The sequence below is a fragment of the Camelus ferus genome, chromosome 19, assembly GCF_009834535.1.
Source record: "Camelus ferus isolate YT-003-E chromosome 19, BCGSAC_Cfer_1.0, whole genome shotgun sequence".
NCBI classification, from domain to species: domain Eukaryota; kingdom Metazoa; phylum Chordata; class Mammalia; order Artiodactyla; family Camelidae; genus Camelus; species Camelus ferus.
The window spans coordinates 38,445,211-38,467,270 of record NC_045714.1 but is presented as its reverse complement, the minus strand read 5'-3'; the positions used below and the strand labels follow the sequence as shown (position 1 = coordinate 38,467,270).

General features: G+C 41.2%; 1 protein-coding gene and 1 non-coding gene across 8 annotated transcripts in view; one reads left to right on the top strand and one right to left on the bottom strand.

Moving 5' to 3' along the window:
* The window catches only part of PHF20 (PHD finger protein 20), a 110,384-nt gene extending 92,079 nt beyond the window's left edge, over positions 1-18,305 (bottom strand). For 4 of the 7 annotated variants that reach the window (XR_004313219.1, XM_032462216.1, XM_032462217.1 and 1 more), the window contains exon 1: positions 2,122-2,215. Coding sequence is in view for 5 of the 7 variants with exons in the window: in XM_032462216.1 (XP_032318107.1) it covers positions 2,122-2,200 (79 nt within the window). In the remaining 2 variants the exon portion in view is untranslated. Of the gene's footprint in view, positions 1-2,121; positions 2,216-3,320; positions 3,436-18,182 lie in introns of those variants that run through there. The other 3 variants (XM_032462218.1, XM_032462219.1, XM_032462221.1) reach the window with 2 other exon arrangements.
* A 1,473-nt stretch (positions 18,306-19,778) lies between these two features.
* On the top strand, positions 19,779-19,890 carry LOC116658059. The gene has a single exon (XR_004313261.1). It is a non-coding gene; the product is annotated as a U6 spliceosomal RNA (small nuclear RNA).
* The last annotated feature ends 2,170 nt before the right edge of the window (positions 19,891-22,060 follow it).

The following is a 22,060-nucleotide window of genomic DNA, read 5'->3' as shown; positions in this document are numbered from 1 at the left end:
AGATAGTACAAGAAAAGGCAATCAAAACCAAAACTCCTAGTGAACATGGATATCAAAATCCAAATAAAATATTAGCAAAGTGAATCCTTTAATTCACTTATTATATAAATGACCTAATAAAGTTTATCCAGGTATGCAGCAGAATTGTTCAACATTAGAAAGAAAATAAAAAAAAAAAAAATTCAACTGCATGCAACTACACACGACCAATTACCAAAGAGAAAATGTAATATAAATAGATCCATTTACAGAAGCAACAAAAACTAGAAGGTACTTGGAAATAAATCTAATAGACAATATGCAAACTCTTTATGGAGGTGACAAAACATTACTGAAGTCATAAAGGAAAATGTAAATAAATGCAAATACATAATATTTTCATAGAAGAAAACTCTATCATAAAGATGTCAATTCCCCCTAAATTAACCATAAATTCAATAAAATTTATCTCAAAATTCAATAGCATTTTCAAGAAACATCACAAATAAAAAAATTCACATTAAAAAGTAAAGGTCTAAGAATACAATAAATAAAACACAAAGGGGCAAAACCCTTCTTAACAGATATCAAGACTTATTTTAAAGCAGCATCAATTAAGAGGGAGGATATAGCTCAGCAGTAGAGTGTGTGCTTAGCATGTACAAGGTCCCTGGGTTTGATTCCCAGTACCTACATTAAATAAACAAACAAACAAACCTAGTTACCTCCCCCTCCAAAAATAAAACAAACAAACAAAAAACTCAGAAAGCAATGATCAATTAGATAATAGGTTATTAGCACAAGAGTAAACACAATTAATGGAAGAGAATAAAGAGCTCAGAACAGATCCGTATTATGGGTCTTGATATATAGAAGAGGTATTGCAGATCAGTTAAAGAAAGGAAAAACTGGCCTATAAATGATGCTGGGGTAACTGGCTATTCATATGGTGAATTTAAAAAACAATAATCAAATACCCAGTTCATTCCATACGTAAAATCAATTCTAGGTAGATTAAAGATCTAAATGTGAAAAGCAAAACTTAAAAACTTTTAAAAGAGTTTAGGAGAATATTTTTTAAACTAACTGATAGATAAGAATTTTGTAAGTCACAAAAAGCCAAAATCATTTTTCTTTCATTTAAAATTTCAAATTTACATGCCATGAAAGATACCATAAATAAGCTGAAAAGACAAGCTACAGACTGGTGGGAGATTTCTGCAACACAAACTGACAAAGAATTGGAATCCATAATATATTATTAAAACATTTATAAATCACTAAAAAACAGACAAAGCCAGTAGGAATATAGTCAAGAGCAAGTTACAAAACACACATTAAAAGATGTTCAACCTCACTAGGAACAGGGCAACACAGAATAAAATAATAAAGTTTTATAACAGATTGGCAAAACCAAAAAGTCTGTCAAAGGCAAGGGCAGGTAGAGATGTGGGAAAACAGGAAGTTTTATTTACTACTGGTGGGAGTTAAGATTTAGAAGTGTTTTGGAGATAAACTTGGCAACTTCCAATAAACCTGAAAATGTGTATATCGTATTACTCAACCAAATTCACTGGAGTAGGCCTTATCAAACTGCAGCTCACGACCCATTAGTAGATTGTAAATGGTTCTTGACCAGCATTTTTGTGTGTATGTTAAGGAAACATCAGAGTATAATGCATATGTTAAGATGAAGGACTGTTTCATAAAGTTTTTGCTTCAGTTATATTTATGTATATATATGTGTGAGTACTACACTGGATTTAAGATGCATTTCTACTAGAGATTATGGTCAAAAAACTTTAAAAGCCACTGCCCAAGAAATATTCTTGCATGTGTGCACAGAGATATTCACAGAGATGTTCACAGTAGCACTGTGTATAAAGTGAAAAATTGAAATCTAAATGTCCATCAGCAAGACTGGATAAACAAAACATGGTATATTCATACAAGGGAACTTTATATAGAAATCAGGATGAATATCTTATGTATCAATATGGGTAAATCAAAAAACATGAAATGCAGAAAAGAAACAAACAGTATACCATTTACATGAATTTTTTAAAACACCCAAAATGATTCTAACTAGTATTATTTATGGATACATATAGCAAAAATGTAAAACATGAACAGAAAGGATACAACCAACTTCAGGATGCTGGTTGTCTCTAAGGAATGTGGCAGGGGAACTGAATTGGGAAGGGTATAAAGGTACTTCCATTATATCAGAAGTGTTTTATGTCCTTTATTTTTAAGACTATAAATAAAATTAACCAAAAATGTTAACATTAAGTAATTCTGAGTGATAAGTACACAGATTATTTTATGGTTAGCTGTATTTTTTAACTTCTATATTTTAATTTTTTCCCCAAATTTAAAAATAATTCTTTCCCTTGATTAAGCTGCCTTACTGAGGGATACCAAAAAGGAGAAACAATTATAGAAATACAAACAACCTAAAAACAACTAGGTGTTCAAAGTGTCTCTGATTCTTATGTCAAATCTCCCAGCCCCAAAAGGCAGCAGAGGCATTTTCTATGCCAGCCATTTCCCCTGCGTTTCCCATCTTCTCTTCCTACACACTCCAGGAACTGGTCAGCCTATTTTGAGATAACCCTCAAAAGCACTACACTCTTCCTTATGAAAACTCAGAAAGGTTTGAGTTCTGAAACTCCCACCTTTACCTCAATAACAACCATCATTTTACAGTTTATAAGGCCTTTCCCCACGTATTCTATTATTTGATCCTCAGAAAAATGCTATGAGGCCGACATTACAAGTACCCACATAGATGAAGCTGATGCTCAGAGTGGCTAATCACCAGCTAGAGGTCACAAGTCAATGACAAAGGCAGGACTACAACCCCTCAGCTTCTGAGTCTTCTGAACCTATACAATGTGATCACTAAGTTTCAACCATACAACAACACACCCAGAAAATAGGAGCGGTTGTTCACGATACACAAGCTGTTCCGATCTAACCCCTATCCTTCATTCTTCCATCCCGGATCTTTCTCCCATCTCTTCATCCAGACAGGCAGCCAAAAGCAAGAGAGCTGCCACTATTAACTCTTCCCTTTCCTGTAGTCACTCCTGCTTCTTTTTCCCGTAACTCCTTCAGATGAACAGGCAGAAATATAACAGGATGGTTCCCTTGACACAGGGATCCCAGCACCAAAGAGAAAGGACATTCCCACAGCTCTAGACTTAAGTCTCCTTCCACCTTCCAACAGTCAGGGAGCAGCAAAACACTACAGAAAAGCCCAGGCTACCCACTCTTTATTGGTGCTGGCAAAAGTCCTTTACTGAAGGGATTTAATTAACAGAAAAATGTAAAAGTACCAGTTTTTTAATCGGTCCCGGGCTTCCAACTGGGCTCCCACTTCAAAGCTGATTCCTCGTCTGTTAGGTGGATGCTTTGTCATTTTCAGTCATCAGCGGGGCTGCTTTTATTCTCCTGAAAAAGCCAATTAAATATTTATGAAACTTAGGCAAAGTCTGCCCAGAGTGGAGTATCACTCACTACACATAAAAGACAAACAGGCATTATTCAAAGCACAAGGCTCCAGGATACCCTGTCAGCACCCTCTTTTACTCTTGCCCTCACCCTAATACAGGTGTGCCACCACTGGTTCCTCCTTCTCTATTATGCAGCATCCTGTAGTCTCTGGAACTGGGAGGAGACTCTCCCTCAACACTGTTTTTACCAAGGATTCACCTAAAAGGGGCATCCCTTAGAACTCCCAAAAAACTGCTCTCAGAGTTAACTTAGCCATTTGCTGATACATTCAACAAATATCTGCTGAAAGGCTATTTAGGAAAACAGTCATCAAGACCAAAAGAGACAGTTCCTGCCCTCATGAAGCCTCCAGTCTACTGGGTGGAAACAAAAATGTAGCTGGTAAACAGACAAATGACCTAACTGCAAGTTGTAACTGCTATGAATTTTCAGTGTTCGTACAAAGGCAGCAAACAAAGGCTGAGACACTGATTTCTGGCCCTACTTTTGGAAGCTTAGACAAGAAAAGTCTATTTATACATTCTTTAAATCCACTTATATTTTCAACCTCTTCTTGAGTCCATCCTGACAATTTGTATTTTCCTAATTCTTTATCAAGCCTTTTGATCCTGGACTGGTCATTTTTTTTTTTAACTGAAGTATAATCAGTTTACAATGTTGCATCAATTTCTGGTGTACAGCAGGTGGTCATTTTCTACAAAAGTAAAAGTTATCTTTAGGGACTAGTGGTGGTTCTGATGGAGATGTAGACATTCTGAGCTCTTGAGGCACTTCAGCAGGCCACCTCCATACAGCAGGCTATCCTTGAGCAAATTCTCTCCCACTAAACTCTGAATCTCAAAAGCCTACACTGCCCAAGCAATGCCAGAGCACTGCTAGGGCAATATCTGCCTCCTATCAGAGGGACAATCTTTGCAATGGACGAATAAGTAATAATCACAGAAGTAGGTGCTCATATCTAATGTGTAATACTATCACATTTTAGGATGAATTTCCTTGCAATATACTACTTGAAAAGGCAGGATGCAAAATTATACCCCTTTGAGCTCACGTTAAAACTCATGTGCTTACAAACTACTATATATATAAAGTAGATGAATAAGAAGGTCCCAATATATAGCACAAGGAACTACATTCAATACCCTGTAATAACCTATAATGGAAAAGGATACGAAAAAGGATATATATATATATAACTGAATCACTATGCTGTATACCAGAAACTAACACAACATTATAAATCAACTAAACTTCAATTTAAAAATAAGTAAATAAAACTTAAAAAATAATAAAACTTACATGCATTTTAGGGGAAAAAAGTACTCTGGGGGAAAAAACTCAAGTGCATTTAAAAAAAAAGACGAAGAAGAAAAAACAGGTTGTTCTTTTCCTTTTAAACAGTTTCCTAAATTTATAAAGTTTTTGACAATGGAAATTTTCCATAAAAAAGAAAAAAATGTAATGCAAAGGACGAGCTATCCATTACAACAAACAATCCATTTTGCAGGGCTGATATTGGGGAACAACATACAAAGCAAATTAAACTAAGAAAGGAATGGCTGACAGTTACAATTAAGGAAGCTGAAACATAATAAACTGAAAAGCTCTGTTAAGCTAGAGTGCTTCAATTATATGGAACCTAGGAAAGGGAAAGCCAGAGGTTTGACTGACTTTACTTACACCATCCAAGAAAATGAGACATCAAATCTGATATAAATAAATCCAATCAGTAGAAAAGTCTTCACTGTGACTTCCCTGAAATACCACCTCAAATTATCTATATTTTTATTTTTGACTTCATGCATACCAAGCAGTTCTCAGATTAATAGTTTTGTCTCTCAGATTATATGAAAAGGTGATTCCAGACAATAAGAAATGCAGAGTGACACTGAAAACTCACTGAGCAGCTATTTGACAGATTTTATGCAAAGGACAGCTCCCCTTTGCAGATGTCACGTAAAGTAATACAATGTAATGGGATGAAACGTTTGGCCTTTAATCCTCAGCCCCACCCCCTTATTCGCTGAACAAACTAACTTAAAAATGGGCAAAGTATAAGAACTAGTGGATTACCAGGGGAAGGAGGACAATACAAAGGTCTAATAAGCATGTGATATCATATCCACATAAGGAAATGCAAATCAAAATAATAATTTTCCACTTCTTAAGCTAAAAGTTTCAAGGTAAAAAAAACCCAGTGTTTTCAGAGATAAGGAAAAAAGATCATGCTTATTACACTGTTGGTAGAAGCATAAACTAGAAAAGACTTTCTAGAGACAAGTTGGCTCTATCTACAAAAACGCACATAACTGCAACCCAGCAGTCCCATCACCAGTAACTTTTCCCACAGATACATCCCCCAAAGTTTCTGCCAAATTACCTGTAAGGATGAACAGTATAGCTTTGCAATTTCTGCAGCTAAAATGTCCATCAAAAGAGGCCTAGTTACATGAATTATGGTCATCTATACAATACAATGCCATACAGCTATTAAAGGAATAATCTGTAGATTCTGATGTGGAGCCATCTTCAAGATACACTGTCAAGTAAAATAGGCATGGTGTAGATGCATGTGTATGGTATTATCTCTTTAATGTAAACAGGTAACAGACATAAATGCAGACAGATCTATTTGGTATATGCCTAAAATTATTTCTTGGGAGGAACAAGAAACTATTTAAGTAGCTCCCTTAATGAGAGGAATAGAGCATGAAAATTTAACTTTTCATTTTTTACCTTTCTGTATTATTAGAATTTTCTAACCCTAAGAATGTACTTCTTTTTTTTTTTTTAATTGTTGGTAGGAATTACCTTGTTGGTAAGATCTTAATTTTGAATTACTTCATCACAGGTAACAGGATTTTCCCAGAAGTAGACAAATCACTCCTCAAAGGCCCTTGCTCTTTCCCTACCAAAATCAATGCTATGCTTACACTCATGCCTTTAGATATAAACATAATTTGAATATAGGAAGATGAAGCAATTGGGTGCTTTTCAAACGCTGTGTCAGACTTATCACACCATTATATAACAAGCAGAAATATTTAATTTTTCAGGAAGGACAAAACCTAAGACTGGCCTAGCTGTGGGAAGACTAGAATACTTGAACTGCCTGGGGCCCTAACCATGGTCATATTTTTATATCTCAATCTGGAAGCAAGGAACAGTTATAAAACTGCTTATACACTTGGACTCAGTAATTTCAATCTGAATAATACAGCCCAGCACAAAAATGGACCATTTGTGAAATGAGAAAAAAGGCAGTAGCTCTTAGTATACAATTTTGGGGAAACTAGATATAATTCACTTTAAGAACAAGAGAATATTTAAACAAAATCTAATGTAGTAGGACTACAAGGACCACACTATAAGCTCCATTAGGGAAAGGAATGACTGAAGCTCAACAGATGCCTAATAAATGAAATAAAGAATGCTACTCAGCTACTAAAATGATGAAGACATAAGAACCGACCTTACAAAAGAAGAGTAGATATAAGACACCCTTAGGCAAACTAACAAGACCTCCATAAGAAACACAGATAATAGAAATAATAGCTAACTCTACATATATGAAGTCCTGTAATCCTTAAACAACAGCAGAGATAAGCACTATTACTAATTCTCACTTTAAAGAAGAGAAAACAGAGTAATGAGGAAAAGTTAGGGACACCCTTGACACCCATATAGAAAGGGGCTGAGCCAGGATTTGAAGTTATACCCTGTGGCTCCAGATTCTTAACCACTAACTACCACATGTTTGCTCATGAGCTAATCTTTCAATTATCTTTCTTAACACAACCTATGAGGATTAATGGCCCCTATCATGGGTGCTGTAAAGGTTAGATGAGAAAAGATTTGCTAGTTAACTTATGATGAAAAAGAATATGAAAACGAATATATGTATATTCATGTATGACTGAAGCACTGTGCTGTACACCAGAAACTGACACACTGTAAACTGACTATAATTCAATAAATATGTATATATATACACAAAAAAGAAGATTTGCAAGGCCCCTATATGTCTACCACAAAGTAGGTATTCAAAAAATGGCAGCAGAATTTTCTGAATTCATAACATATTTACTGACGTGGTGTACTGACATGGACTCTGGATTTTATTTTAGGAGACATTTAAAAGTACTGTAGCCATAGTAACTGGAGGTCCTGCCCTCAGCAACCCCATTGTACTCTGGGAAAAGGAACTGAGGGCTCAAACTAATAAAGAATTAAAACGATAGGTGGGTATGGAATAAGATCATTCAACAAGTCAGCTCTAGACAGGGTTAGGTTAAAATAAACTCTGGAAATAATGTCAACTACCAGAAACTACAGAACAGGCTTTACAATAACCTAATAGTGCTTCCACCGGGCTTGCATTCAACCTCCATTAAAGTGATGATGCCTTTTAAACTTAATGCAACCCCCTTCCAAATCAAGGAACACTTCAAGTGAAAGACCAGTTTAAATCTTTATGCCTTCTTCATTCAACAAGTATTTACTGAGTGCCTGCTATGTGCTGGAGATAGACGCAGGGAGGATGAGACACCACTGACCCTGTTCTCCTGTATGGAAGGCAGGAACATGATAAACACATATATGAAGAAGATAATTTCTGGGAGGATGATGAATACTGTGAGGAAAACCCAACAAAATAATGTGAGCCAGTGACATGGGAGGACCACTTTAGATAAGGCTGCCTGAAAGAATTCTGAAGAGTTGAGGTCTGAGCAGAGATCTAAATCACAAGGAGACAACCAAGTAAAGATCTGAGGGAAGAGAATTCTAGGTAGAGGGAAAGTTCTAGAGGCAAGGCCCCTCAGGCAAGAATGAGCTCCCTTCCCATCAACAGCCCTGAACCTAGGAGGTGGAGACGCTCCCCATAGCCTTCACAGCTGTCCCAGAAAAGCATCAAGATCAGCATGTCCAGTGACACCTAGGTCTCACAGGAGGAAACTTCCAAGGGGACTCTGCCAAAGTTCTGTCTTGGAGGAAGGCCAGGGAGTACTTAAGGATGGAAGCACTGACAGGTTTCAGACTCAGATTCTGGCCAATTCTGGCTCCACTCACTATTGGCTAAGTGAAGATGAGAAAATACTGAGCCTCCCTGTTTACCATCTATAAAAGGGGATTAATAACCCCTACCTCCTGGGGTTGTGAGGAATAAATAAGCTAATAGATGTCAAGTGCTTAGCACAGTACACACTAAATATTCAGCATTGGTGATAAAATGGTTGTGTGATAGGAGGAGCACTAGCAAAAAGGACATCAGACCCAAAGGATCACAGTCAATATTATTATGCAATATTAACAAATAGTATGCAATATAAAAAACATAAAAGAGCACATCCTTAATCCTAGGGAGTGAAGAGTTGGTTCCAGTAGGGGCAAGGGCCCCACCACCACTATCCTCACATTTCCTCAACGACACAGAAGGAAGACTGGGTCTAAAGCCAATGATTACCATTTCTTCAGGCCCTTGCCCAACTCACACAAAAAGAGCTGATCAGCCTCTTTTACTCGGGAGGGTAAGGAAATAAACAAAGCAGGGGCGCAAGGAAAGGAGGAAGGAAGAAAAGAAATGGGCCAAAAAAATTCTCTTACCCTCTTCCCAGATATTTGAAATGCTTTCTCCAAGAGCCAAGCTTTTTCTTCTACAATTAAAATTCAGACAGACAGCAAATAGGTTGAGTTTACTCATTCTGAATTACTGAGAATGAATTGGTTAAACCCATGGATCTTTCCAGAAACAGTGGAAAGGGCCTAGTGCCCAGGCTTGGCTCCAGAATATATTTGCTTGAATGACCTTTGGCACATTACTCAACCTCACTGAGCTAATCATCTTACCCTCACAAGTTCCTTCTCCTTTTCTCCCCACCACAGTTTAAGGCCCCAAGACTGCCAACGTGCCAAGTCAGAAACATGGGCATCGCCCTTGCCTCCTGGTCTCAGTCACCATTTTATAACACATATTTCCAGGTTTCTCCCATTGCCCAGTGGTTGCCCAGTTCAGGCCCACATCAGTTCTAATCCAATTACTGCAACAGCACTCAATGCATCTCAAAACCTCCAGGCACACCCTCCCTAGATCCAAATCAAAATTGTCTTATAAACTTACTTCTGAGTGCCTATTTTATGACAGACAAAATTCTCAGTGCTTTATATATATACATCTCATTTTAGTATCTACATCATAGGTTTGTTATGAGGATTACTACTATTCCTGTTTTATAGATGAAAAAAACTAAGGTTCAGAAAGTAGCCCAAATGACAAAGCTACCAAGGATTAGGACAGGGACTTGAACCCAGGTAGTCTGACGAGTCAACTACTACACCGTTGCTAATCTGCATCAATGCTACTACAGTAGTATTTCTAAAGCATAAATCTATTGTAAGACTCCTTTGTTTAAAACACTTCAGGTTATAAGTCAATTGTATTTCAACTTAAAAAAAGAGCTCAGTAACTCCCCAACAGAACAGTGTTCAAGCTACTCGGTGCGGTATCAAGGCCATCAGTGAGTTAGCCATTATGGCCAAACCACACCAGGAGTTATTAAAGGGAGCTTAAAGGAGAGGACCAGTGGGGAGGGTATAGCTCAAGTGGTAGAGCGCATGCTTAGCATGCACAAGGTCCTGGGTTCAGTCCCCAGCACTGCATCCAAAAATAAATAAATAAACCTAATTACCTGCCCCCCCCCAAAAAAAAAACTAAAAAAATAAAGTCACCTAGAAAATGTAATGATAACAAAAAGAGAGAGAGAGAGAGAGAAAAGCACACAAGCTCAGCAGAGGGACAGTGGCACATAGTGGTTATAAGCCAGAACTCTTAACTGACACTGTCTGGGTTTGGATACCAGCCCCACCACTTTCCAGATAACCCTTGCACAAGTCATTTCTTTTCGGGCCTCATCCCTTCTTCATATCTTCATTCAGGTGTTGTGAAGATAAAAATTACTTAGCACAGAGCCTGGCAAACAATAAACACTCTTACTTAAGTTATTACTGCTCGTGTAGCCTGCACACACAGATTCCTTGTAGTTCCCACCTCCAGACCTTTGCTCAAGCTGCTTCCTCTGCCTCGTCCTTCAAACTAGGCTCAGCCATCAGCACCTCCCCAAACGGCTGCTGGGTCAGGGCTCACTCCATTTTTCTCCCAAGGCAGCCTTGCCTGCCCTCTGGACTCCACACTGTAACTGCCCATTTCTGAGCCGATCTCTCCTGAGGCATTTAACTTCTCACAGGCACCCCCAGCATCTAACACACATGCCCTAAATGGCAGTCAGACGCTTGTTAAATGAGATAACCTCAGCTTCCTCATTGGCAAATGGGAATAAAAACAGGAAAGAGACCAGTATTACCCCTCTCCAGGGATGTAGGGATTCAAGGAGACAATCATGTGGAGGCTCTTTGAAAAGTTCTCTCCACAGGTAAATACAGGAACTGTTGTTACTACTCCTTGGGGGAAGCGGGAGGAAAGCAAAGCACAGGGAATGAGGCACCTAAAGAAAGACCACAATTTCACCCCTAGAGTCTAAGGAAAGCTTTTTCAGTCACAGAGAGGGCTCCAGTCTATAAACGATGGTAGGCAGCTCTGGAGTGGGTTTATGTGCGTTCCCTTTAAGGAAGGGAATCTTTTTTTAAACATACCTGACTAAGCTGTTCTTACAGGATTCCTTAATTGAAGTATCACCACATTACAAAGGAAAACAATTTGGAGATGGAGTCATTACCCCATGGGACCTCCAAAGACATTTTCCTAAATTACAACCATTTCACTGCACATGGGGTTTTAAAGATAAATAAAAATCATTCAATAGTCAACTAATTAATTACTTTAAGTATTAATTTTCATTCCTGGTCTTTATTATTAATACCAGGAAATGGCTAACAAAGTTTTCAGCACAGGCTAAATCATTGACAAATAATCTCATTTCCAATAATGCAGAGAAGTTGGAAGTATTACCCCATTTTACAGAGGAAGGAAAGGAGGATTAGAGCAAATAACTTGCCCATGGTCACCTGGCTAGGAGGGAGAGGTAGGATTTGAGAAGCAGTACCTCCTCCAAACCCCACTGTACTTGTACTGCTTCTAAAAATACGACCTTTGTAATAGCTGGACACTAATAATATTAAGGGTTTACTGTGAAGTTGCTGTGTGAAAATGAGAAAAAAAAATGTGTCTTTCTCTCCTACAGACTACTAACGTAGTTACCAATGAAATACAAACTAACAAATAAGGTCCTTGAGAGGATTTTACAGACATTTTCAGAGGAATAAAACAAAATAATGGTAACTATACTCAACTCTTCACAGTTCACCAAGCTTTGATAACTTTATAAATGAGGTTTTCTTATTCCCCTTTTACAGATTAAGAAATGGAGAAAAAGGGTAACATTTACTGATACTTCCAATGATCGATGAGAGGTAGTTATGACGATACTTAAGAGAGGAAATAGAAGTCCAGGTGGGTTAGTGACTTGCCATGCTGGAAGTCTGCCTCCAGTGTCTGTCCCACAGGGAGAGCCCCAAGAGTTTGGAGCCCCATACCCAAGTTACATGTAGCCTCAAAAGAGTGGCAGATGCTAGAATTCAAACTCAGGCATTCTGCCTCCAAATCCTGGTCCTTTACCACAATGGTATGTGCAGCCTGGACATGAAAGTTGGCCTCTTTAACTACCCTGCCTTTCTGAATTGCAGATGTATAATTCTCATATAGCTCACAGCATGACCAACTTCCTACTCATCAAAGCACACTAGACAATGTTCACCACTCTATGAGACCAAGGGACAGTCAAACAGCCCAAACCAGCCATGCCCGGGAGCCTCAAGAAGAGGAGAAAGGTAACCTCAGCTGAGAAAGTTTGGCTTCTACAATTAAAGGATGTTTACATGGTCAGGAAAGCAATCTGGGATGAGGTGGCAAGACCACCTTTTCTGTCAGCAGTGCCTCAGTCCTGGGCTCCAGGCTGCCATCTGTTTGATAGTGACTAAAGTGACTTATTCAAACCTTAGGGGGAAGGTAAAAGGTAAGGCAACTGTAAAGAGGAGGATGTAACAGCACAAGACTTACAGGCAAAGAAACCTGGGTCATTAGCCAAATGACCCTGGACAAATAAGTTACTTAATCTGTTTTCTTATCTATTAGTAAGAAGATAATATAACAATATATAATATATAAAAATATATTAAAAATATAATAACATAATAGATAAACTGTAAAGATTCAGTAAGAGCCAGTAAGAGTGCTCCAAAAAAATGCTAACTTAAATGCCCGTATTTCTAGGCCAGATTTCCACAACCTAGAAACCCCAACACCTGCAGAAGCAAGGAAGGCATGCCAACCCACCTGGCTGTGCATCTTTTCCACAGGAGAAAGAGATCTCTTGAAAACTAGGTCTCTACTAGGAAAAAGAGAACCCAAAGACTCCTTTAAGATGCCTGGGGAGTCAGCCTTTAAAATCCTAGGATTATGTTCCTGACATGGGATAAGCTCTTATCAAATAAAACCATCATTTAAAATCTTTCCCCAGGCCCCTCCTCTTCCTCCTTCCCCTAAATTCACTGATTCAGGCACCATCTCCCTTTCATACAGCTGCCCTCTTTAAGCTCAGTGACTCATATTCAGCTCCTAAAATTTAATGGGATTTCTACAAGCTCATTAATTCCATTATTTGGCCAAAGAAAACAAAGGACAGCTGAATATCTAGCCCAAGATCCAGCAAAGTTGCCACAGCATCATTACAAATCAGGGGGAAGGGGGGGGGGTTCAATTTTCAATAGGTTATCCCAAGGTTAGTCAACAACATGTAAAGGGTAGTTGCTGAGATGAGTGAGACAGGGACAGCATCCTCCCTTTCTCCAAGCTTACAATTTAACCAAGGAGGCTCTGACTAAGCACACGTTTTGGTTTAAAGAATGCTTAATCAAGAAAAATGTAAATTCCCCCCTCATTACTTCCTAGAAAGATGAGGACATAAGATTAAGAGGTTATATACACCTTTGAGCCTTGATTTCCAGGCAACATCTGCAACTGCCTTTGAGGATAATCAGGTGTTCTCAAAGAACTGTTACCTTTACTTGCTGATGAAGTTATTTGAAATCTAGATTTCTTATCACTGTCCTTAGCAATTTCTTGCCAGATTTTGTGACTTAGTGTGTTACTAGAAGGAAGAGCACTTGGAATTAATTTTCAAATGAAGTTTGAACTTAAGATACACTTCCAAATTTCAGATAGGATGTTTAAGCACCTTTAAAATCCAGGAAGAAGTACCAGCTAGCTTCTCCCAGTCTCCCATCCCCACAGATATGGACACCTTGGGAGAAGAGGGCTAAAAGCATTACATCTCACTTTCCCCAAACTCCAGCCAAAGGCAAACCACCTGCTTCATTTTTAAATGTCACTCTACCTACTAATTCAAAGAGAAAAAGAAAGCTGGGGTGGGGAGGAGAAAACATTTTTAAAATACACTTCAGATAAAAGAACTTACAAATAAACATAGTTGTATGTAAACTATGGAATCCCTCTTAGGGATTCAAGGAAGTAGCTAACATTGAATGGAGGATTCAAGACAGACTTCTCTGAGAAGTTTAGACAGTTTTGAATTAAATAAAGCATGGAAATGGCAGAGGACATGGAGGCAAGAAGAATGCTGAAGTTGGGTGTGAGGACAAGCTGGGTGCCTTGGCTAGAAAAGAGGCAGTGACAGAAGTGACTTGTACAAGGGAATGACTGGCAGCCCGCCCAGTAGAACACGTGAAGGAAATCAGATCTGCTACAACAAGCTCCCACAGACACTGGGTTTCTAAGCAAGATTCGGACACAGGCTGAGAGCAGGGTAGATCTTGGAGATAATCATAATCAGCCCCTAATTTTACAAATGGGGAGAATGAGGCCCGGTAGCATTAAGTGATTTGCCTGAGGTCTCACAGTGAGCGGAAGAGCTGGGACAAGAGCCAAATCCAGATCAAATCCATTACCAAAAAGATCTATCTGACATTCATGTGAGGGATGGTGGGGAGGGGAGAGGACCAGGATACAAAATAGTCTAGTCATTCAGGTTTGTCCTGATTAGAATAGGATTATGCAGAAAAGGCCATGACAGGTGACAGCCAGGGAAATAGGTACAGATGACCTAAGACATTTAGAAAGGGAAAACCCACTAAGACTTAGAAACAGATATGGATACAAAAGGAGAGAGCACCATAAGCCAAGATCCCCACCAATGTTATCCTCCAAACTGCATTCGCCTTTGTGAAGCTCCCACACAGAGACAAGCGAGTAGCTTCCATTCAAGGTCCAGGCACCTGCCTTTCCAGGGCCCATTTTTCCAAAACTTAGAAAACCAAGGACTCTTTGGAAATTCCAACACCTGTGACCCTGGTGACTTGGGGTATGTCAGACTCACTATCCCTGGTAAAATGACAGGTGAAGGACCAGAGAGACAAGCTGGCTGATTACTACATTGGCTATGCAATATTTACTAGAATGATTTTCTGACAAGAATTATGTTCACCTTTAAGCAAGAAATATTTAAGGATTTAAATTGAATAAAATATATAGAAATCAAACTCCTGAAGAAGTTCTAGTCATGATTTTAAAAGCTAAATGCTAGAATAACTGTAACTGAGTATAAATAATAGTCCTCCAAAGGGGACCACAGCCTTGTACAAACTTTAAGCACTGTGCACCAAGGTAAACAGAAAATGGAAAATAATGCTCCAGCATAAGGCTAACCACCACCTTATTATTTTCACAGAGAAATCTATGGCTTTGTGCATAGAAGCTAACTACTCAAATTGTAATAACATTAACATCATCTGGGAATTAGAAAAGCAGATACTTAGGCCCCACACTAAACCTACTGGATTAATCACCCTAAACCTACTGGATCAGAATCAGCACCCCAGGTGACTTATTGCACATTCAAGTTTGAGAAGCACTGGTGTAGAATACTTTAAGGGTGGACTACATATAGCAGTATACATATAAAGTATCAAACAGACAAATAAAACACAAAGTACCGCTCACCTTCTGTATACCGTATTTTATTAGGTACTGCCCAGAAAGACCTCCAATGTTTTTTAATAAATTTGGTACTTACTAATGACCTTATGATCTAAATGTGGGATCTACTTCACTTCCTGAAATAACACAGCTCTAGGGCTTTCATGCACATGAAATATAAAACAGCTTAGTTGTTCTGAAAATACAATTATGGTTAATTTTATTCAAGTTCCAATACTGAGTTCAGAGCACTTCTCCACAAGACCCATTAATTCCTACAGGTTCCTGGGAGTATCATTAAATCCCACAGCATCCCTAAGAAGCAGGTGCTTGGCAAACATCCAATCTTCAAATGAGATTCAGAAGGACGTGGTCCTGAAAAGCAGTATTTTCCTGCCACATCCTGCCAGTGTACCTTCTCAGGCCCAAACACTCTCCCCACTGAGGCCTCATACAGCTGCACACTCAAGTACTTCCCAAAAGGGAGAAAGGTCAGAGGTGTCATTATCCTATAAGCACTTGAGATTCCAGCTGTGGAGAAATTAATCTGGTTAAGGTTCTGGCTGAGAAGCCCAGAGTAAGATCTGGAAAGACAGAGGGAAACACAAAAGAAAGAGCCTACAGAGAGGCTTTTAAGAGAAATTTCAGGCATTTGCAGATTTTAAGGTGGGGGTTGGGAGCAAGATTTGGCAGCGAGGGGATTACAGGGAGAGAGAAATACCCATCCCCCACCTGTACCCCAGGAACAAGAACAAAAAGAGTGACCAAGAGATTCCTTCAAATGACCTCTTTCCTTGATAAAAGGAAGAAAGCCAGTGAAGGGAGGAAGTTTATGAGCTAGAAGCAAGACTAAAAGAATCTCGTGAGGTTTTGCTGGGGTTTTTTTTTCCAATGAAGGGAAATAAAGAAAACAAGAAAAACAATACCCATCTAACTTGAATCTTATCGGAAGCAAACCACCAGGAGGATTATGAGCCCTGTGAAAAACCAAAGAAATGCAAGAGGATTCCTTTCCAGTTTAAATCCAGTGCTTGGGAGTCAGGCAGTCCTGAACTTGAGGCCATTTCCAGAGCATGAGGAAGAATGAAGAAAATCTCTGCAGCCAACAGTAAGCAGAGTAGTGTCCAAAGGAAGAAAGAAACCAGAAAAATGCCTGGGGATAAGGCAAGCCGAAAGAGTTCCTGTTAGCAGAATGATAAAAGATAAAGTAGCCCTAGAAAGACAACATGCAGGCACACTTTTGCGGGGGCAGGGGGAATCCTCCCCTAGGAGGAGGGGAATTCAGGAGGTAGGACTGACTATAGGAAGTGTGCTGAGAAAAAAGGCCACAGAGCAGAGAAAGTGCTGCACTGAAGAAAGATATGCATTCACTAGAGGAAGGAAGAGGAAATGGGTGCACTGACCAGACAGTGAGAGCACCTAAAGAGAAATGGGGTTCCAAAGAGGAAAGGAAACAGAATAAAGAAAATATCATGGATGGCAGAAAAGCTCAAGAACCATGGACCATCACCCGGGAATGAGAGGACTCAGAAAAAAGGTGTGCCCTCCTAGATTTAAGAAGCACCAGGAAGGTGGGTACACCACAAGAACTGTGTAACCAAAATAAGGGCACGCTGTAAATTTGAGGGGCACAGGAAATAAACACACCTAGGAAATAAGGTGGTCCGATTTAGATAACTCATGAAAAAGGGTGAAACCCCAAGAATACAGTGACTGGAAAAAGCAGTGAATTCCCTTCTGTTAATACAAATATGTATCCTAAAACTTCAGGATTTGGATCTCATGTTCGATAGACTCTGTAACTAAGGTGCACCCCTAGATTTGAAGGGTTGGAGAAAAGAAGCAGCCCCGAAATTTCAGAAATTCTGGAAAGCATGTTGCCAGATTTGGGGCCTGGAAAAGGGGATTCTTCTTTGGATCTGTGGGAACAGGAGTACCCCAAAACTTTGGTTATTGGATCCCAGGTATGAAACTTGCTAATGGGGAGAACCCCCAAATTTGAAAGGAAGTGCTTACTCAGACTGGAGGCTCGAAAAGGGAGTGTCCTCCCAGTTTGGGGGTCGTGGGTAAGGGGGTACATCCTCAGGTGGGGAGGCTTTGGAAAATGAGGTAAAATCCCAGGTCTGGAACTTAAGAAAGGGGGTACATCGACCACATTTTCTAAGAACTATAGAGAAAGGGGACACTCCCATATCGGGGGCTTGAGAAAGGGGTGTGCTCCCCATAATAGAATAAGAGTCAATAAAAGAAAACGCGTTCCCAAAGCACAAGGCGACAGCTGGGGTTGGTGAGCTCTCAGGGGCCACACAGCTCAGACTCTAGCCGTAGAGCTTACCCCCCACCCCCAACACCGCCCGCTCCGCGCCCCGGGCCCGCACCCAGCGGCCCAGCCCCCTCGGGTGGCGCTCATTGGCCCTGGCCTCCGTCACTCCAGCGGGCAGCCCTGGGGATTGGGCGCCGCTCGCACGCCCGCCACGCTCTCAGCAGCGGTCCCCGGGCCTCCCTCCGGGCTGGGCAAGCGGGGCCAGGCGGGGAGCGGGGCCGGGCAGGGGACCAGAGCAGCAGGGCGTCCGTCACCGTCCCCGCCCGCACGGCGCGCGCGCGCGCGCGCGGCGCAGGCCCGGCCCGACCCGGCCTCAGGCGGCCGGCTTCGCCTCGCCGCGCCTCGCCGCGAGCTCACCTCACAGCCCCGCTCCAGCTGCGCCGCTCCAGGACCAACCGACAGAAGGACTCTGCGTGCTGCGCACCACGTGACCCCCGGGACGCGCCCAGCGTATCCCCCCCCCCCCCCCACACGCACCATCGCCACCACCAAGTGACGCAGCGCCTCATCTGCCCCGCCCTCGGCCCCTCCCCGCCAGATTACCGTGGCGACAGTTCGGGCGAGCCACGCCCACCGCCTTGACGCGCGGGAACACGCCTGCGGCTGGATCCCGAGCACGAAGTCCCCATTCACCCACATCCACAGTGATCATACGAAGCCCGGAACTGGACACTGTCCATCACCTCTTAATTTTGCCTCCTAAATGCATCTCGAAGCCTCTTACTTCTCTCTGTCCCGCTGCCAACACTCCAGTCTAGGCCACCATCACCTCTTTCCTAGATGATGATTGCCCTCTCCACCCCATTACTCTTTCGCCTTACAATCCATTCTTCACACTCAGACTGTGGGAGCTTTTCACAGCCTCCCCAGCTCAAAGCCCATTTCCCACTGTTCTTCGGATTGAGATCTAAATCTTTACTGTAGCCTATCTGCCAGGCTCTTCAATCCGTACCTAACCTGCCTCTCTCACATTCTCACAGAATCAGCTCCCCCATGTACTCAGTGTCTTTCAAGTACTCTAACAAGCCAGATTCCTCCCCGCCTCAAGGCCTTTGCACTCATCCCTCCTCTACTTTCCCTTACTAACTCCTAAGAAAGGACTCCAATTGGTAGTGCGGAGAGGAGCTGTACTTTGCCTCCGTTGCGGGGGGTGGGGGCCAAGGTCGGAGTTCCAGCCACCCCAGAAGGGTCTAAGGTGTTTTTCCAATGGGACTTGGGGAGTCCCAAAGAGAAATGCTAAACATTTGTTATTTAGGAAGACAATAACGACTTTATTTTACATTGGAAAAAAGGGCAGCCGGATTGCACTTCTTAAAATGTAAATCTTGTCACTGCCCTGCAACAACCAATCAATCATCTCTCCATCGAATCCTCCACCCTTGCTAATCCTCTGGCCACGCTGATTTTCTGTCCGTTTCTATGGCTCTTCACAAGCTCTTTCCAAGCGCTGGGCCTTTGACTAGACTGTTGCTTTTTACAAAGCTGACTCTTTGACGGGTCTCCTCGGTGAAGTCCTCTTTGACTACGTTATCCAGAAGTGCTCCCCTCAATCTCATGCCTCCCACACAGCAATTACTCTCTACCTTACCACTGCTCATTTTCAGCAGAGCACTTGACACAGTTTGTAATTATTTAACTTGTTTGTTCTCCTGGTTTTTGTCTTTGGCCCAAATTAGATTTAGGGTCTATCTTGTACCTAGGGAATTGTCAGAACCTGACAGATAGTAGACGTTCATTGTGCATTTGTGGAAGGAATGAAATAAAGGGAATGATATTTGAAAAAAAAAAGTGATAATTGAAAATAACGAGTAGATTCTTCTTCAATGACCTGACTCAATAGGAGAAGTGCTTCTCAAGTCCTGTCTGGAGACTGAAGAGGGCATTTCCTAAGCTGAGGTAGTCAGAGCAGAGCGCAGTCCTTAGGGAGAGGTCCTGGGAAGACAGGGACAAAAAGTCCTATACACACTTTGACAACACATATACAAAAATTGTAACCATACAGAGAAAATTGGTGTGGCCCCTGACCAAGGATAACTTGCAAATTTGTGAACTGTTCCATATTTTAAAAAAACAAACAACTTCTGGGTTGAGAACCAAAACTACCTGCATGAACTCAGCCAAGTGCTAAAATACAGGAAGAAAGGACCTTCCCAGGATCCTCTGGGTATATGTTTATTAACATTAAATTGCTCAGATTTTGGTGGCTGTTGTAGCATATAGAGAATTTTTTGCTCTGTAACGACGGTAATGCCAAGGATCCATTGCCCCATACAAATATAACATGTTTCTTTTCTTATTCAACCTGCACATATTGAGACACAGGGTTGAGCTGGGCATCAAAGACACAGAGCAGAATGAGATTTAGGCCCTGCTCTCTGAGTTTACCACCTGGTAAAGAAAGCATGACAATCTGTAAGTTAAAATTCTTTTTGTCTGTTGCAAGTATAAACACTGACACTGTTACAAGTACAAGCAAAAGAAAAATATATTGGGAGGATACTGGGGCCCCAGAGCATGGACAGGAGAGCAGGATCAGAAAACAAGCCTCACAAAAGCAGCTCCACCAAGAAGCAAGAAGCAGCAGCTGTTGCTGCCAGCAGCACCACATGCCACAGCTGGGATTCAATCCTAATATCCCTTTGTCTTTGAGTCTTGCACTCAAGAGGCAAAGTCTTGGCCAGGAGCCGATGTTGATTGGTCAATCTCAGGTCACATGGATTAGTCCAGGCTGCCAGAGGAAGAAGAGAGGAACAATTTGCCTCTAAGGATAGCACCCCCCCAAATGAGAAGAGAGGGAAGGACTGATGCTGGCCAGGCAAAAATAACTTGATAAAATACGAATAAAATACATTGAGAGTTAAGCTTTTCCTGATTAAAAAACCTGCGGAAACTTGCCTTGCTAACTTCTGAGCTGGATGTCTGGCTGGCTGCTAGACACAGAACTCCGGTTTGCAAAAGTTCTGGTCTAAAGTCCAGGTTTCACTACTGCCTCTTTAGCAGCATCTATCTACCCTTCTGCCTTAAGGTCTTCCCCAGCATCTCACTAAGTAATTGGTCTCAACCTTCCAATTCTTTCTTAGATAGAACCTTTCTTTGTCAGATGGCATTCAATTAATAGTTGTGGTTGACTGAATGAGTGAAAGAATGAATGTACAGCAGCCTCAACTCCAGCGAGTAGATTCTCTCCTGCTAAGTTTCCAATCACTTCAGAACTGTGGTCCCAGCACATAAGACAACAGCTCCACAATGAAGCCTTGCATACACACCAGCTGTACAGTAGCACAAGAGTCATTCAATACCTGCACAGAAGTGTCCTTTCTCTCCCTAAGCATCACTTTTCTTCAACTGTAAAATGGGATGATATTTACCCTCACTCACAGAATTGTCACATTTAAGTTAAATAACACATGAGAAAATGTATTGTAAACTGCAAAGTTCTATATAAATGATTTTCTGATTGCTTTTTACTAGATTCATTATCTGGAGTATTCAAAATGTCCCTAGCTAAAGAGAAGCAGAAGTAAAGATCTGAGATAGAATATTCAACTAGAAAACTGATCTTTCTCAACCTCCATCCAGCAAGCCTTTAAACTCTATCCTTCTACAACCCCACAGCACTTACAATGAGTCTGTCAAGGAGAAAAGGAAAAACTAAAACAGAAAAGCAAGCCCCTTAGCTCTGACTCACACTCACAGACCCCATGCACTCAAAGTATCACCAAGCCTGAGCATGTCGGTCTCCAAAGCAGGAACTGGAGTGTGATGTCTGCAGCACCAAGCTCAGTGTGAGAACTCAGGAAGCCGGAAACCACAGTCATAGCAGCATCTGAGAGTCCACGAACATCCACAAGGCAGCAGGGGCCCAAGGGAAGTGTGTTGAGTCTTCGTTCTGGTCTGAGGTCTCACCAATCTGGGCCTGATGGAAAGTTCCTGAGCTCCTCAAGCCTTAGCTGCTCTCCAAGTGAGGGGGGGGAGTATTAAGTAGGAATTCCAATATATTTCCAGCATTTTGTAAGACTGTAAGGAGGGAAGGAGAAGGGGGAGGAGAGAGGAGACCATTTTTCATTCTCGTGGCGAGGGCCACTAAAGAGACTGATAAAATCCACCTGGACCACTTCAAGGGCAGAGACTATGTGTCCTGGTCTTTTTTGTCCCTTGGGAGCTCCAGTACCTAGCACTGTTCCTTGTAATTTAAGCATACATGTTTCTTGTGGGTTGAAACTCACGCCAGCTTA